At 43.0% G+C, this 16,928-nt stretch overlaps 1 protein-coding gene and 1 non-coding gene across 4 annotated transcripts in view; both read left to right on the top strand.

Moving 5' to 3' along the window:
• The window catches only part of stxbp4 (syntaxin binding protein 4), a 43,757-nt gene that overhangs the window by 12,804 nt on the left and 14,025 nt on the right, over positions 1-16,928 (top strand). For all 3 annotated transcript variants that reach the window (XM_030340727.1, XM_030340726.1, XM_030340728.1), the window contains exons 12-19: positions 107-176; positions 818-915; positions 1,642-1,738; positions 2,176-2,303; positions 3,555-3,644; positions 4,304-4,369; positions 13,783-13,959; positions 15,387-15,503. In XM_030340727.1, the coding sequence (XP_030196587.1) occupies positions 107-176; positions 818-915; positions 1,642-1,738; positions 2,176-2,303; positions 3,555-3,644; positions 4,304-4,369; positions 13,783-13,959; positions 15,387-15,503 (843 nt within the window). The remainder of the gene's footprint in view (positions 1-106; positions 177-817; positions 916-1,641; positions 1,739-2,175; positions 2,304-3,554; positions 3,645-4,303; positions 4,370-13,782; positions 13,960-15,386; positions 15,504-16,928) is intronic.
• Positions 14,428-14,500, top strand: trnak-uuu (transfer RNA lysine (anticodon UUU)). The gene has a single exon. It is a non-coding gene; the product is annotated as a tRNA-Lys (tRNA).

Here is a 16,928-nt window from a genome sequence, read left to right as displayed (position 1 = left end):
GGTGATGGGAACGATTACACCACCCACACACACACACACATCGATATGCACACGGACACACACACATCCTTTTAATGCCTCCATGTTCTCCTGTGAACAATTGTAGGTGCACGTGGCACCCGTCAGAACAGAACCAAAGTGTGTCTCCACTGACAGCGCTATCGACACCTGGCCAGGTACAACCGCTCTGTTGTGCGTCAGTCTTACTTTCTCTCTCTGTCTATCCCTCATCTATTTTTGTTTTCCTATTGGCTAGTTCACTGACTTTGGGGCGAGAACTGCATTTTACCATTTATTTTTATCACATATAACTGAGGGAGTGAGAAAGAGACCAAGAGACAGAATAGAGAGGAAGATACAGGGAGAGAGACAGATGGTGCGTTGCGTGTAACCTGAAGGAAGAGGAAGTGAGCCGGGCAGGAGGTCTGTCGTCTGATTGGCTGAAGAAAGGGAACAGCAGAGCGGAGCCTGGGCCTGCTGTGTCAACCAGGGGAACCTGCTCATTCACGTCAGCGAATTCGGTGATGTCACTTACTGCCAGAGTCTTGTCCATTGCTCAGTAAAGGGACTCTTGGTGGATTCCTATTCTGGAACCACTTGTATGCTAAGCATAAAGCAAGGGAAGTGGAATCAACCTGATCAGAGTACACAAAAAATGTCAATACTTTAACTAGCCGGTTAGAGCGTATTTAATGTGCGTATTTGTTGTCACTGCAGGGTTGTTTTTCTGAAATGACTGCTCAACATTATTGCTGGTGGTGAAGCAGGGCTTTACCAGCAGGTCTAATACCAAGCACCACACTCCCTGTGGTTCCAGACCCCCCCCCCAGCGGCCATACTGCAGACGTCCCGGCCCCCCCCTGGAAGAGCTCCCTCGGCCCCCAACATCGCCTCAAATTGGAGAGGCTGGAGCAGGTCTGTGGATCCATGTGTGTGTATGTGGGGAAGAGAGAGAGTGCACGTGTGTTTGTGTGTATGTGTGTGTATGGGTGTGTGCGCGCGTGTGTGTGTGTGTGTGTGTGTGTGTGTGTGTGTGCAAGAGTGAGTGGGCTAGGAGAAAAAGGCCAATGAAATCAATGTTTTTTTCGAATGTTCAATTGTTTAATTAGCCATCAGTCTCAAATGGCCTACTCAGACAATCAGATTGTGTGTGTGTGTGTGTGTGTGTGTGTGTGTGTGTGTGTGTGTGTGTCTGTGTGTGTGTGTGTGTGTGTGTGTGTGTGTGTGTGTGTGTGTGTCTGTGAGTGTGTGTGTGTGTGTGTGAGCGAGAGAGAGAGAGAGAGAAAGAAGCAAGCAGCATGAACAATATCAATGGATTGTATTCAATTTAGTCATGCCATTGCTGTGATCCTGTGTGTGCGTGAGTTCTCTCATGTGTGTGATCTGTGTGTTTGTGTAAAAGCAACATATACAGTGTATTGGTTGATACATTGTGTTATGTTAAGTTTGTGTGTTTTAGATACATTCTCTGCACCTATGTTTGTGTTTGTGTGTATAAATGTCGTGTGGTTGTGTAATTTTGTATGTTATTGATTTATGTGCGTGTCGGTGTAATTGCCGTCATTGCTGTGTGATCACGGGTTGTGTTTACACATTTGTGTGTATGTGTGTGTGTGTGTCTGTGTGTGTGTTTGTTCCCAGGCTCTGGATGTGCTTGGCTTGAAGCCCACAGATTTACAGAGGCAGGCACTGAGGTCTCGACTCCGGGCAGACACAGCTGGGACTGTGGCCTACGCAGGTAAGACCTGGCAGCCCCTAACCTAACCTTGACCCCCACATTAACCTCCACCTCAACCTCCACCTCTACTTCACTGTTGGCCATGGCCTCGCTATGTGGCTGAGCCATGTGTTAGCCCACATGGCTGTGTTCTTCTCGGGTTAGGGTTTACATGCTAAGCTAACACCCTAGGCTAGCGTGATGCTCAGCCTTTTGTGTACGTACTGATGTGTGTTGGTAGAAGTAGTTGTTACAGTAAACCATGTTAACATTGTGCTAGCTCTGTTTTGGCTCTGTTCTGTTTTTTTGGGGTGTTCTTGTCAATGTTTTTTTGCTTCTATTTGCTCAATATGTGTTTGTGGTTATGTGTGTCTGTGTGTGTGTGTGTGTGTGTGTGTGTGTGTGTGTGTGTGTGTGTGTGTGTGTGTGCGTGTGCTTGTGCATGTGTGTGGGGGTAGAGTTTGAGAGCCTGTCCAAGGAGCTCTTCAAGCCCCAGCTTCAGGATGGTGTGCCAGTGTCCCAGGTGGGGTCCAAGTTCTCCTCTGATGACCTGTCCAGTCTTCTAGAGTCTCCCACAAACCCACTGGTACACAAATCTCCATATTTCATTTATATACTTCCACATATAGGGCATCTATCAGAGGCTACTAAGACAGCAGTTAAACAGCATTACTCAGGTGAACTTTTAGCAAACACATTTATTCAAAGTGACTTTAGCAAATGTTGTTATTCAAAGGGACTTAGAATGTACAAAATCAAAACCTGCCACCAACTTGGTTGATAGATTTGACCATTTGGCAGGTAAAAGACGAAAGGCTGAGAACAAAGATTGGAGTGACTACAAAGAAACTAAAAGGGCTTCATGAATAAGTTTTGTAAAAACCGATGGGATAAAGCTATATGTTTACTTACACAAGTATAGTAGAAAGACGATTTCATCTGAAAATGTACAACAAATAAGCAGATTTCTGATTTAAAGCTCGTAATTAACAATTAAAATATCATATATATATATATATACAATGCATAGATATCAATAATTATAATATAAATGAGTATAAAACATTCTCCTCTGAATCTTGAACAAAACTTCGGTAAACAAAGCATAGTCTCTTCCTTTTGAGCCTGATTAGCATTAGTCTTTGACTTAATATGTGCTAGCAAAAATTGTCTACAGTATTTTGTTGACTGTTCCCTCTGTTGTTTCCCCGTTGTTTATGCTTCCACTCTAAAGTATTGATCGGGGTATTGGTTGACCTTTATTAACAGTGTCAGCAGATCAGAACATGCGTGCCGAGTGTCTACGTTGTATTTTCCATTGTGCTCGTGTTGGCTTCCGTGCTTAGTTAGTGCCATAAGGTCAGTAAAGGAACATGTAGTGACGAACCCTCTAAACATTTTAATTCAATGGTACGAAATATGGACCCTATATAGATTCACAAATGGAATACAGAAAGGTTACATCCGTTAAATAGTTTTTTTTGTACGAATATCATAATGATATTTGATGTTTTGTTTTATTTTATCGTTCTATTATTTCCTCTGAGTCACTCCAGGCATCCTCATCTTAAAATAAAATAATATTAAGTCCACCAGCCAGCCTGTTAAATAATGCAAATCGTGGTTAACGATATTTCAGGGTGTACTGCTAGAGACCAACCCAACAGAAACAGCGTGCTCTACTGATATCTTCTTCTGTGTGTGTGTGTGTGTGTGTGTGTGTGTGTGTGTGTGTGTGTTTGTGTGTGTGTGTGTGTGTGTGTGTGTGTGTGTGTGTGTGTGTGTGTGTGTGTGTGTGTGTGTGTGTGTGTGTCTGTCTGTGTGTCTGTCTGTGTAGCCATCACTGTCAGACTCTGACGATCTGGAAGAGATGGAGCGACTGAGGAAGGACCACATCGAGGCGCTGAGAGAGATCCAGAAGTTACAGGTACATTTCCTGCCCTCACTCCCCCTGAAAAAAGTTCTATCAGCAACATCTAAATCCTCCGCCTGAATCCTTTAACCTCACCAAACTCCCACACATTTCAACAACAAACTTATCGTCCTGACAACGCTCTTTGAAATACGGAGGCTTTTAAATGTATGTGCTGTGGGTACGATTTGAGAGATGGAAAATTAGACGAGCCATTGCATTCACACACCTTGCAACGACAGCCAAGATGGATTCTCTGAACCAATCAGGGAAGACATGCCCTGATTGGTTAGAACCCAGCAATTCACTCTCATAGCTGATGGATAGCTAGGTAATTTCTTTCAAATTACCTTAAAATTATAGCTTCCTAAGGCACCTGTATCTGTCAAAGGTGCTTTTCTATTAACTATCCAAAATGCATGAGTTAATGTGAATTGCCATGAGTTAATGTGAATTGCCATAATTGCCATGATTCACATCATGGCAATTTCCCTTGTGCCGATAGCAGACTGTACCACTTCCAATGGTAGTAAGCCTATGGACTAAGGAAAAAAATATTTTTCTATGGCTATGGTCACTTACAGACTGCAATGTGACCGTGAGGTACCGTCAGGTAAAATTTATTGAAGTTTGATCTAAATGAAGCATTCGTCGCACCTTATTCTCCTCCCCAGGTTCAACTGGCTGAGTCTCAGAGACTGCATCTCGTGACAGAGGAGGAGCTTAACAAGGTCAAGCAGGTCAGAGGCATCCTATTGGCTGGCTACTTTACCATGTGTTTGGTTGGTCAGTTGAATCTGCATCTGTTTTCAAATAGAAAAAAGGCCTTATCTTTCTGGTAATAAGAATAATTACAGATTTTATGATGATGCTGATTTATTATTGGTAACAACCATAATGATAAATATGACTAATATCCCTGTCTAGATGTTAAATGCACTTTTTGCAGTTTACAAGATAAATCCTCCAAGTTTAAACTGCTTTAATAATAATTCAAATAATATTATATCAATTTAAATAGCACTTTATTTAGAGGTAATTTAAGAAATCAGTAAGGTCATTGAATCTCACATTTGACCATGCACCCTTTGATTGTCAAACCAGAATAAAGAAAACCACATGTGGCTCATTACATAGCAGATATGAATGTGTTTAATTTCAAATATCCAGGATACCAGGGTCGATAAAGCCGTATATTTCCCATATTGCTCAGCCACGTATCAACGGAACAGGGCAGCCAAAAATAACTATTCTATTGTGAGATCATTAGAGGCAATTTGACTGAATATTGAAGCTTTTACAGTGGTGTAAGCGCCAGTATCTTCAAACACACGCATGACGTGGACAAACACACATACACACACACACACACACACACACACACACACACACACACACACACACACACACACACACACGACGTGGACACACAATTAGTTTTTCACACAATTAGCTTCATACATGGAAAATAAACCCTGACAATCAACCTCCACGTCTCTGTTCACTCTGAAATGGCTTATAGGACAGGTGAGAGAGAGAGAGAGAGAGAGAGAGAGAGAGAGAGAGAGAGAGAGAGAGAGAGAGAGAGAGAGAGAGAGAGAGAGAGAGAGAGAGAGAGAGAGAGAGAGAGAGAGAGAGAGAGAGAGAGAGAGAGAGAGAGAGAGAGAGAGAGAGAGAGAGAGAGAGAGAGAGAGAGAGAGAGAGAGAGGGGGAGAGAGAGGGGGAGAGAGAGGGAGGGAGGGAGAGGACTGTGTGGGCCCACAGGGTTGGAAGGAAGGCCACGGTTGAGCATGAGGCTTCTGGGGCCCTAAATAGTTCTGAATCAGAGCCCTGTGAGAGTCCCACTCCCGCACTCCTGTCCCTCTCTTCGCCCACCTCCCTTTTTTGCTCCCTCTTTTGCGTTTGAGTTTGGTCATCATTATGTAACCCAATCAATATCCAGATATAGAGACAGTGCTATGGGCTGCGGTGCACCATGTCTCCTCCAAAGGGGCCCTTGTTCGTGTATGTATATATTATACATACGTAGGTATGTGTGTGTGTTTGTATGGGTGTCTATATATATAGACATATAAATGGTGCACCGATAAATCGGTCACCTATCCTTATCGGCTGATATACGCCCTAAACACCTGAAATTTGCAGAATGCAGTAGCCTCAAAAACGATCACTTGACAACGATTTCCGTGTCATTAGGGTTCTGTCGATGAGACAGTAATTGTATCCTGCTCGCTGACTTGGTTGACTTCTTATAGTCATGACACACCAGACCTGCAGCCTTTAAAGTGACTGCCACTGCCTATGGGCAACGCGGTTGTATAACCAGGTTAATTGGCTCCTTTCACATCACAGGGAACAAAAGGTAGGATACAGGTAGCCGTCTGGTTCCCTGCCTGTGAATATTGATACGTGCGGGGCGTATCACAGGTGTTACTGCTACATTTGTTTATATGTTGGTTCATTCGGTTTTGGGTGTGTGTTCTCCTATGGTACTATCCGTTATAGCTCCTTTCCTGCTGGCCTGACTCATTCCAATATTGACAGACCAGAGACCCCCGAGAGTCAGAGGTCATGTGACCCGTGAGGGGCCGCGATTGTTCACACACTTGGATGGAAACACACAGCTGCAAACATGCCCACATCCGCCGTTTTTTTCCGCACCCAAATGTGCGCAACTGTAGACATCACGCACACACATGTACACTTGCGGAAACTTCTGCGTAAACGCACATGAGAAAGAGCAAGGCATTGTGGGAGAAAAGGAGACGTGAGTGATTTTGAGTGAAACCAAGAATGCCCCATGCGGTGATGTTTTTTAAGATGTTTTATAATTATGTTTTAAGATCCCAGAGAAAGACAGGATGTAGGTCACACAGTGTGGGGCTCTTATTTTGGCATCACACAGCATTACTACTTTGCATTTGACAAGCGCACACACACAGACACACACACACACACACGCACACATATCGAGTGAAAGTAATCCATCTGTTGCAATTGCTATTCTCAGCAGGGGGATCTGTGAATTGAATTCTGTGAACCAGTGTTCCAAGAGAGAACCTGGCAATGTGGAAGATGGATGAAGAAAGATAGAAGGAGATGATAGACTTCACTCTTGGGGACCCAAATGAGTAGAAAAATCGAATGAGACTTGGGTGTTTCCCACAAGATTAGATCGTTTTTGGCGAGGGTGGAGGGAAGGAGTCACACACACACTTTTAAATGACTAACTTAATGCCAAAGTACATAAGCTGCTTCGCTACAAATATTTTTGCACAATGTACTTTGTGGCAAATGAGCAGTGGATATTGACTAGAAGCTAAGTACAGTGTAATAATCTGGTCAACCAAGCTGTATTTTTACGTTAACTTACAGCTATCCTTAGCTAGCTAGGCTCCTCATATGCTTGCTGAAGATATTTGAAGAGTTTAAGAAGGGCGGTGTTGTGTTAAGAACATAGTTAGACTAGCTTCTCAGAGTTAACTTTAATGCATCAGTTTAGGACAAATTTGGGCAGTGGTGTTCATGATACTAACTATTAGTGAACTCTTAGTGATCATGTTTTGATTGAGATTGTACATGGAGAGGTGGGGCTATTAACAGATGGGCCGTTGTAAGTGTGTTGGGAGGGAGAAAGAAAAGCATTGCCCTGTGTGCGCACATAATGGAATATGATTTAAACCATTTTAAATAGGGGGGAAAAGGGAAGATCAATATGTGGTGGCAGGCCACCAGAAATAAATCTATGTATTAGAAACAATACATGGGGCATGCATGTACAGTGATTTCAATAGAGGTTGTTCAACTAAGAAAACAGAGTATAGATAGAATGGAGTCAGACTTGCTTTGGATTCATTCATCCCGCCATTCCCACCAGAGTAGCTGGTCGGAATCGACCAAATAAAACAAGACACCTACCTAGTCATGAGCAAGCTCTGAATATTTGTGTTGTGTTGTGAAATCCACAGGGATTTCATCTAGGATGTGGACACTGAGAGCAGGTGGAGGTGTGTGGGTAGTGTATTTGGAATGTATGTGTTTAATATCATACGAAGGTTCTCTGTCCTCCTCGGCTAAATTTAGCTACAGGTGCAGTAAAGCTCATTTTCAACTGACTTCTGAATCCCACGCAAGCTCTCCACCTTATCCTGAGTGTTACGTTTCAAGTTTTGTTCTTTGTCTTCACCACGGTCATTTAAAACTCAGCAATATTTTACCTGAAGCATAGTTATAGTAATATGCAAAATTTGCATCAGGTAAAATAACTAGCAGCTAATAAAACACTGCTAGTTAAATGCAAGGTTTATTCCATAGAAGGCAGCCATAAAATAAGGATGATATGTTGTGTGATGCCCAATTTGAATTTATTAAAAAAGTATTGCAAAATGAAAGATTTGCAACCAATGGATCATTCATCAATATACTGTTATATCTTTTATTTCGCTGCTCCGGTAGATCACACGAGCGCTAAAGAAGCAATGATGTAGTACCAGAGACGCAGTCGTCTATTCATAATATCATACGGTGCACACAGTTTTTGGCCGTGTTCTATAAGATATTCTAGAATACTCCGTGAGCTCCGGCGGGAGACCTTGAGCTCTATATAGACATCTATAATAATATTATATATAATATTATGGCCAAATTCTGTTTGCGCCTCAGGATGATATTATGAATAAACGACTGCGTCGGGTTCTCCGACGTCTGGTCCTTCCACATCAATCTGAAGTTGCGGTTCAATTTGGACTTCAGAGATTCAAAGCCAACGTTTCTTCCCCCAATTCCTTCTCCACCATGACCAAGAATCAATACACGGGTGTTATTTTGCACCCGCCCGTGCCCAAAGATTACATTCCGTACCCGACCGGACCCACCATAAATTGATACCAACGCCCGACCAGCACCGAACCAAAATTAGACACATTAGATGGAACACCGGGGAATTACAATATCTGGTGTTTGGCGTGGTGCTTTAGATTGCTGTGCAAAGAAAGAACATCATCCACTGTGGACGGTTTTGTTGACTCCTCTGCTCCTGAATAACATATCCAACACCGGAGAAGTCGGGCTCGCAATCGCGAAACCCGCGACTGACCCGCGCTGTTCAGGCGTCCGACCCGACCACCATCCGTGTCCAACACATTACATTATCTTTCCCCCATTACATCCAAATTGTGTCGGGTACCCAAACCCGTGCAGGACTCTGGCCGAGATAACCCCCACTACAAGTCTTTACTTGTTGTAGAAATACCAGAGACGTCCGAGAACCGGACGCAGTCTTTAAAGATCTCCTATTATACTACTTTTCTGGTCTTAATTTATTAATAATGACTCCTATAGAGCAACTTGACATGAATCTCAGCACAAAAAACTATGTAGATTTTCAGGAAACTCTTCCTCTCATCTGGGCGCTTTTACCATTCTCTGTCAACACTCGGCTTCGTCCTTCTCCGCCCCCTCGCCCCCCTCCTGCCAACCCCACTCTGATGTGATTGGTTACCTTCCGGAAGAGCATGTTGCAGCATTAAAAATTCCTACGTGATAAATCCTGGAATTTTGAACAAGTGAATGGCGACCGGCGTCCTTAGTGTTTAGCGCTCTGCACAGCCACCCCAGACGGTCAGCAGGGAATACGTCTAAATGCATGTACGTCATTATTTGACACTTTAGTATGGTTAAACTTGACTATAAATCATTATAACAACGTTTATTGGTCATAAAGTCGAAAGCTGTGTGGCGCACACAGCTTTTGGCCGTGATATGATATATAATATTATATAATATAATAATAATAATAATAATTCATTGAATTTATTTAGCGCTTTTCTAGACACTCAATGACTCTCTCAAAGACTCAAAGACACTCAAAGACTCAAAGACGTATATAGATACCTATATATTATATTATATTATTTCAATATAGATCCGGGAGTCCGCAACGGCAACAATCACTTCTCCTCCATGCTGCCGTTAACACTCGACTGCAAGGAGTGACCACTGATTGGCTGTTATGTTACTTCCCTCAGGGAGTGACACTGATTGGCATTGTGGGAGTTGTTGTCTCCGAACCACAAGCGTCAAAAAGTCATTGTCTCCCTTTTCTCGGTCAAGAAGGCAGAAAATTTGGAATATATGTTACTAATCAACTACATATATGACCCACTTACAATACAGATTCATGTCTCCAGCGGTGAAATTCTCCTTTAAGTTTCCCTTCTTTCTCTATGCCAATTGAATGTATCAAATTCTAAGGATGCTAAATTTAGACCTGTCAACAGAGGATCGTTAAATCCAAGACCCTCTGAGACAATTTGACAGACAGGAATTCTGTAGCTATCCTGACACCAATGGGAGTTTCCCTACAGCAAAAAATCGATGATAACCGAATATATTCTACTGGCGGGATACTGTTCCTGTTCTTAGTGTAATGTAATTTCACTCTAGATGTACTGCTAGCATACAACGCAACACTATTTACAACAATACATTGCTAATTTAATTGATTGTTAAATTGAACTGCCGTTCACGCTGAGAGAATATCACCTTCCATATAGTAGCCTGATAAATATGCTACATGGTCAAAGGCATATGACTTCATTATGTTTTGGTTAGCATCAACGTGTCACTTTACGCATATCCTATCCATTAGCCATCACTCACAATAATAGTCTACAGAAGCCTTTCTTTCATAGCGACGTGGGAGCCAAAGTATTAATGACAGTGGGATTGTTACCTGCAGCCAGTGTGGCCATGAATCTGGGAATACTGGTTTCCAGTAGCTTGTAAGAGATTGAAGGTGTCATTTCCATATTTAGTGATGCAACTTCCAACTTGGGAGCTACTACCCTGACCTTGTCATTGGTGTTGCGTGAATCTTTTTATTGTTGGTTTTCATTAAAAAATTAGTCAAATGTTGTTGTTGCACTTGATTGAGCCAGTAAGTTTGGAGTGAGTTAAGTTTTTTCATTGAGTCATAAAAAACTTCTCTTTGCATAATTCGGGTCCATAATTTAATGGCTTCTGAATTCTAAGGATCCAATTACCCAGGTTTCTGCTCAATGATTGAACCATGCTCCACCTTGGCCTTGGCCTTCCTTCCAACCCTGTGTGAGCCCCACACAGATCTCTCTCTCTCTCTCTCTCTCTCTCTCTCTCTCTCTCTCTCTCTCTCTCTCTTTCCATATTGCTATTCCTCTCTTTTCGACCCTCGCACTCTCCGACTTGGCCTTCCCTCCGACCTGCTGAAGCTGTTGTGATGAGTTGACACAGACATGATCTTACACCGGCTGAGAGTAATCACTATCTGATGCCAACTGACAGCTGCTCTGGTCTGGGCCCTGTTTCAAGAAGTTGGATTTCCAAGTTAACCGAGTATGTTAAGTCACAATTCAGGGAAAGCCAGAATGTTCGGCCCTTACATACCAAGCCTAGACCAATCTCGGTTCGGTTACCTCGGCGTCTCATGCTGTGAGTCGAACCTGAAGCCAAGCTGGTCCGTAGAAGGTGTTCGCCCACGGCATCAACTCCATCTTCTTTCTACCATTTCATTTATTTGGATAAACAACAACAACCTTGAATGTATTCATGCAAAATTATTGTATTCCAAGTTTTTTTTTGTATTTTAACCTTAACATAACTTAAAGTCGCAACGTCTAAGGTTGAAACCCTGCCAGTGAGTAGCAGGAGACTTTTAGAAAAAAAAAACGATCTTGTTGCAACTGCGTGAACTACCAAGCTCAGCTGTCTTGGGTGTTAGTGGGAGGGGCTTTGGAACGGTCGATGGTACGATTCTTGTGAACGTAGAGATAGGTACGAGCTGGCCAGCATTTATTTGCATTATATACCAGTTATAAAATGTAAAGTTTCATTTATGAAATCACTTATCCATCAGCATCGTGGTCCAGCAGTACCATAGCCGAGCCTTGGGTACAGTGGTACCGTAGCCTAGCCGCGTGGTCTAGAGGTACCATAGCTTAGCTGCGGGGTCAGTGGTACCGTATCCTAGCCGCGTGGTCTAGAGGTACCATAGCCTAGCCGCAGGGTCAGTAGTACCGTAGCCTAGCCGCGTGGTCTAGAGGTACCATAGCTTAGCCGCGGGGTCAGTGGTACCGTAGCCTAGCCGTGTGGTCTAGAGGTACCATAGCCGAGCCTTGGGTACAGTGGTACCGTAGCCTAGCCGCAGGGTCAGGCGGTGCCATAGCCAAGCCATGGTCTAGCGGTACCGTAGCCTAGCCGCAGGGTTAGCGGTACAGTAGCCTAGCCGCAGGTTCAAGTGGTATCACAGCAGCTGCGGGGCTAAGAGGTACCGTGGGCGTGCTGCTGTGCTGGGGTCTCACGGTACAGCAGTAGCAAGTGCTCGAGTGTCAGTGTGGTATTTTTAGCGTACTCTTCGATGGCTGCCAGCATAAAACCAACGGAGACTAAACTTAAGCAAGATTAGGAATAATGTTAATGAACTTTAAGCAAGAGGATGCAAAGTACAATTTGACCTGTATAATCAATTAAGAAATTACGAAAACATCAGTTTGACTATATTTTGTCTGAAACCTTTTTGTAAACCTTTTTGCCTAGCAGAGGTAAATGGTGAGTCCACCGCTCACTCTTACTCCTCCTGTAACCAGCAGCTGTCCAGTGACCAGGTGGTCATTAGAGTAAGAGAAGAAAGGGCTCAGCTAAAGGCTTTGAGGCCCAAGTGCTTGGTGTCTGGTTCAGTACAGTCTGGTGCGGGGAGCCAGGGCTGAAGTCACGTGGTTCCCTGTGGATGAGTAGATAAACAGACTCAAGGGGCCTCTGCATTTGGGTATTGGTGTAAAGTGCGCAAAGAGTATTGGTGTAAAGTGGTTGGAAAGATTGTAAAACGTGGCAAATATTTAGTGTAAAATGGAGTGTAAGTTATATTTACACACATAGTTATTTTTATCACACTTTTGATTATTATATATCATGAGATGGATTGTTCTAATAGATAGATCCAGATTTTGTTTGTAGTGATTATAGATTCTAATTTATACCGATTTTGATGTGAAATGTTTGTGAAAAGTGGTCACGGTCGACAATCTTGAGTGCAAAATGTTGGGTATTAAGAGGCTGTCAAGACTATTGGTCGTTTTTTTACTGCATTTGTACCTTTTACTGCCTTTTCTTTCATGCTCTTAAATGACCAATTACTCTCTTATATGATTATAATACCAAGATAGACTTGCCAATATAACTCAATAATTTGAAGGCAATCTTTCCTTGCCCCACTTATAAAATGACATTTTTGAGCAAGTTGCTAAGTAGGAACTATTTATAACTAAAACAGCTTCAGCATTACATCTCGGAGCATGCTGAGAGTTTTTTTTGCACAGAATATGCATTCAGCAGAACCCACCGCAGGCAGGAATGAGAATGTAATCTTCTGACATTAATGCGTCCTGGCGTGCAAGAATGCTAAATCCTGACTCGAGCACCTCGTTTCAGGAAGAGGGAAATGTTGAAAATACAAAAAGCCCCCTTATCCTCCATCACCATGAAACAGTGTGTGTCATTGCTCTCCAACTTCTAAGTCAACTCGGTGCTTGAGGAGGTTCTGTTAATGCTATTTTCAACATATTCAGTTTGAAGAGTTGCTTCCATCTTCTCTGTGTTAGTGCATGTGTGTGTGCGTGTGTGTGCAGCTGACAAGTGTTGTATAGTCAATTAAAATACTGTGTTTGATACAGAGACTGCCTTCACTAAAGTATGCATGTGTGACTGTTCCAGCCCTACTGTAACAATAATTTATATTCAATAACTTCCTCCATACATCCATTCCTACCCTCAATAATATATCTGTACCCTCTCTAATTTCATTTCCGCTTTATCTCTCACTTCCGCGTCCATAATGTGCCTTGGGTCCTATATACAGCGCTATGCTCATGCTCTGTTTGCTTTGATCCATTAAAACAATATGATTCCAGTTCTTGTTTGTGTTGCATGGGGTGGAACTGAGGCCTCTGTGTGTGTGTGTGCGTGTGTGTGTGTGTGTGTGTGTGTGTGTGTGTGTGTGTGTGTGTGTGTGTGTGTGTGTGTGTGTGTGTGTGTGTGTGTGTGTGTGTGTGTCGTGCGTTTGCGTGTCTGTGTGTGTGTGTGTGTGTGTGTGTGTGTGTGTGTGTGTGTGTGTGTGTGTCAGGAGGTCCAATCCGGAGCAGTGGAGAGCAGGGCCCTGCGGTGCCGGGTGCAGCTGGCGGAGGTGGCCCAGAAGCAGGCCCGAGGCATGGAGATGGACTACGAGGAGGTCATCCACCTGCTGGAGACTGAGATCGCAGAGCTGAAAACGCAGAGGGCCGGACAGCCCTTCAACCCCAAGGTACGGCCTCAGACCTGCCGCTGAACTCTTGTCTCTTCGTCGGCCAATACCGTGAAGGGGAATTGAATTGACTGATTTGTATGTGAATAGGAATGGGGCAGAAAGGTGGCTTTCTGCCAAATGCTTTCATCTGGATTCAATGCGAACTGAATCCATGTCTGTTTAGGGAACTGCACGGTTCATGAACACACATTTTAGTGATTTTGTATAAGTGTAGTGTTTCGCAACATTGGGGTTGGGCAACACTGACATGCAATTGCAAAAGGCAATTCTAAAGGTTTTGAGGATACTTTCTAAAAAAATAAATAAAAGAGACGTATTTAGACGAGTGTCTATTGCTTACGACTATACTGATGTTTGTGACTTGCAAACACAGTGCTTATCGTCAACTTACTTTCCATAAGTAAAGCTTTTGAAACAGCACAACGTGGGCCTCTATTTACAAACTGCAAACCGTGTGCTGACAGAGCCCGGATAGCTCAGTCGGTAGAGCATCAGACTTTTAATCTGAGGGTCCAGGGTTCAAGTCCCTGTTCGGGCGTTGCTTCTTTTCATTAATTTGCCTTCATGGACTGAAGAACTGGACAACCACCATAGTACTACTATGTGTCCGGTACCTGCCTTGCTTAAGGATTTAATAATAAATAAAAGAAGTGTAAACAATCAGTGAAAGCCGATCTCCACTTCCTCTTCTCATATACCCACAAACAGGAGGGCTTCAGTCTAGATTTCTGGATATTCACTCTCTTTCCTCACTCCGTCCAGTCAAGCGGTCAACCCCCCCCCCCCCCCCCCCCCGATGGGGTAAATCTATAGCTGTCGGCTCCTGCCGTGTTGTCTCTGTCTGCCGTTGTTCCTCCTTCGCTTCCCTCTAATGCGAGGGGGAAACTGGGTCACTCCGCGACAGAGCCTTGAGTCACCCCATCAGCCCTGTGTTATTCTTTTATCCAAATTTAAAATGCCTAGCAAACCAGAGGTCAGCTGGGGTCTTCGGATGATTCTGATCAGTCTGAAAATTCTTCTTTTGTGCGAAGGCCGTGGCTGTGGGACTGGTAGAAGAGGAGAATCATTGATTTTTATGTGCTTCAACTTTATTCCACATGGAGGCTGTTTATCAATGTTTTTATTCATTCCCTTTTTATCTGGTGCACAGAATCAATATTTACGATTCATCCAAATCAAATACGACGCCGGATTCTTACATTTCTACACCAGCAAGGTTTAGAGTGTAATTTCTGTATGAGAAACGCTAATTATCCTCTCATCTGAGATGTCAAGCCTTTACACCAGACCTATCTCCGTTTATGAATATTTCACATCTCGCTCCTGCTGGGAATCTCTTTGTGACCCAGTGGATTGTTTCCTGTCTCGGTCATAAAGCTATCATTCTCTGGTCTTCTCCTTCCTCTTCTCCTCTTGTCATGCAGGAGGAAGCTGAGGAGCTGAAGAAGAGGGTGGCAGTCCTGGAGTGCCAGCTACGGAAGAGCGAAGGGGCCAAAAAGAGCTTTGAGTTGTCCACGGGCAAACTCCTTAACTTTGTAGAGGTATGAGTTCAAGAGAAGCTCACGTAAGGAAGAGAGGGTAAAATATCTTTTTTTTTTTTTTACAAGCTTTGGCAATTGGCATTTCCTATGCCATTCAGGGCATGGGATGGCATGGCCCTTTGAATTGTATTTATTTCAGAGGGTGAGAGAGGGAGGGAGATGGACAGAAAGAGAGCTTGGCCTTATTGCCATATTGTTAAGGGTACTTACCTTTATCGTTTGCACATGTTTGAATACTGAAGAGGTTTTTAGGAGGTGTTGTGTGGTAAGGCAACATGCAAACATATCTGGGGTTTGTTTTGTTTTTTTAAACAGTGTTTTATAATGATGTCTGATCGCTGACCAGATGAGTGTTCAAGCACTGTTTGGTTAATAATCTGTCTATACTACATGCCTGGAAACACATATCATGTGAGCATTCACCTACAATGGGCTGGTGCATGCCAGTTAAAACCGGAAGCAGATGGTCTACTCTCTGCAGTTGGTTGCACAAAATGGAAGAGCAGAAATGGTGAAAAGAAGGACCAGAGATTTGTTATAGCCCCTCCAGAAACGGTACCCCTGCGTGTGAAAACTAAAACGGGGTCAGCAGCTTTCAAAAGCTTCAGTTTAACCTGGTCCCAAACTACCAAAGTAATGTAGACGCTAGGCGTCAACGTATCATAGGTAACGTCTCTCTCAACATTTATGTTTACTTACCTGTGATAACTCCTACTGCTTTTCTTTTTTAACTTAATATGATAAAATATACGTTTTAGTGTGGTGGCATCATGTAGGATGTGAGGTTTAACATAAAAAATTGCTGACATTCGTCTAATCTTAACATTGTTAAGATTAGACTTCATTGTTTTTCAGGTCAATGTAGTTACATGCAAAGCCCAGTTGTTAATTAGTTAAGTAAGTTAAGTAAGTAATTAAGTAAGTGAGTAATTACATTATCGAATAAGCAGTTTAAAGTTCAAATCAATACAGTAGTGCAACTTACTGGCAACTTAAAAATTATGGGTACAAACCTACTAGGAAATTTAGCTCTATTTGTGTCCTAATTTCCTCCAGAGATTTAATGTTCATTATTTTGCCAGACTCCAGACAGAGAATTCACTGAGCACGTCCTTAAGAAAAATAGAAAATATCTATTTTTGTATTTCTTTGGTAAGGCCTCATCATCAACGCTGCCGCTGAGGATTGCAAGTGCAATTATTGCACTCTCTACCTAGACATCCACGTTAGATGAAGGAAGGATGTAAGAAAGGTGTTGGAAGCGAAAACCAGAAACCATCTTGTTGAGAGGCGATTATCTGGAGGTTTGGATGTGCTGGATGCAATCCCATGCCCCCAGTATATATTACAATCTAACAGGACGGTAGTACATTATAGAAATAATGGATGACATTGTTACAAAGCGTCTTGGGTTGATCTTCTACT

This window comes from Gadus morhua, chromosome 18 (assembly GCF_902167405.1).
Source record: "Gadus morhua chromosome 18, gadMor3.0, whole genome shotgun sequence".
In the NCBI taxonomy this organism is placed as follows: Eukaryota; Metazoa; Chordata; class Actinopteri; order Gadiformes; family Gadidae; genus Gadus; species Gadus morhua.
The sequence above is the reverse complement of the archived record's forward strand: the minus strand, read 5'-3'. Positions and strand labels throughout refer to the sequence as shown.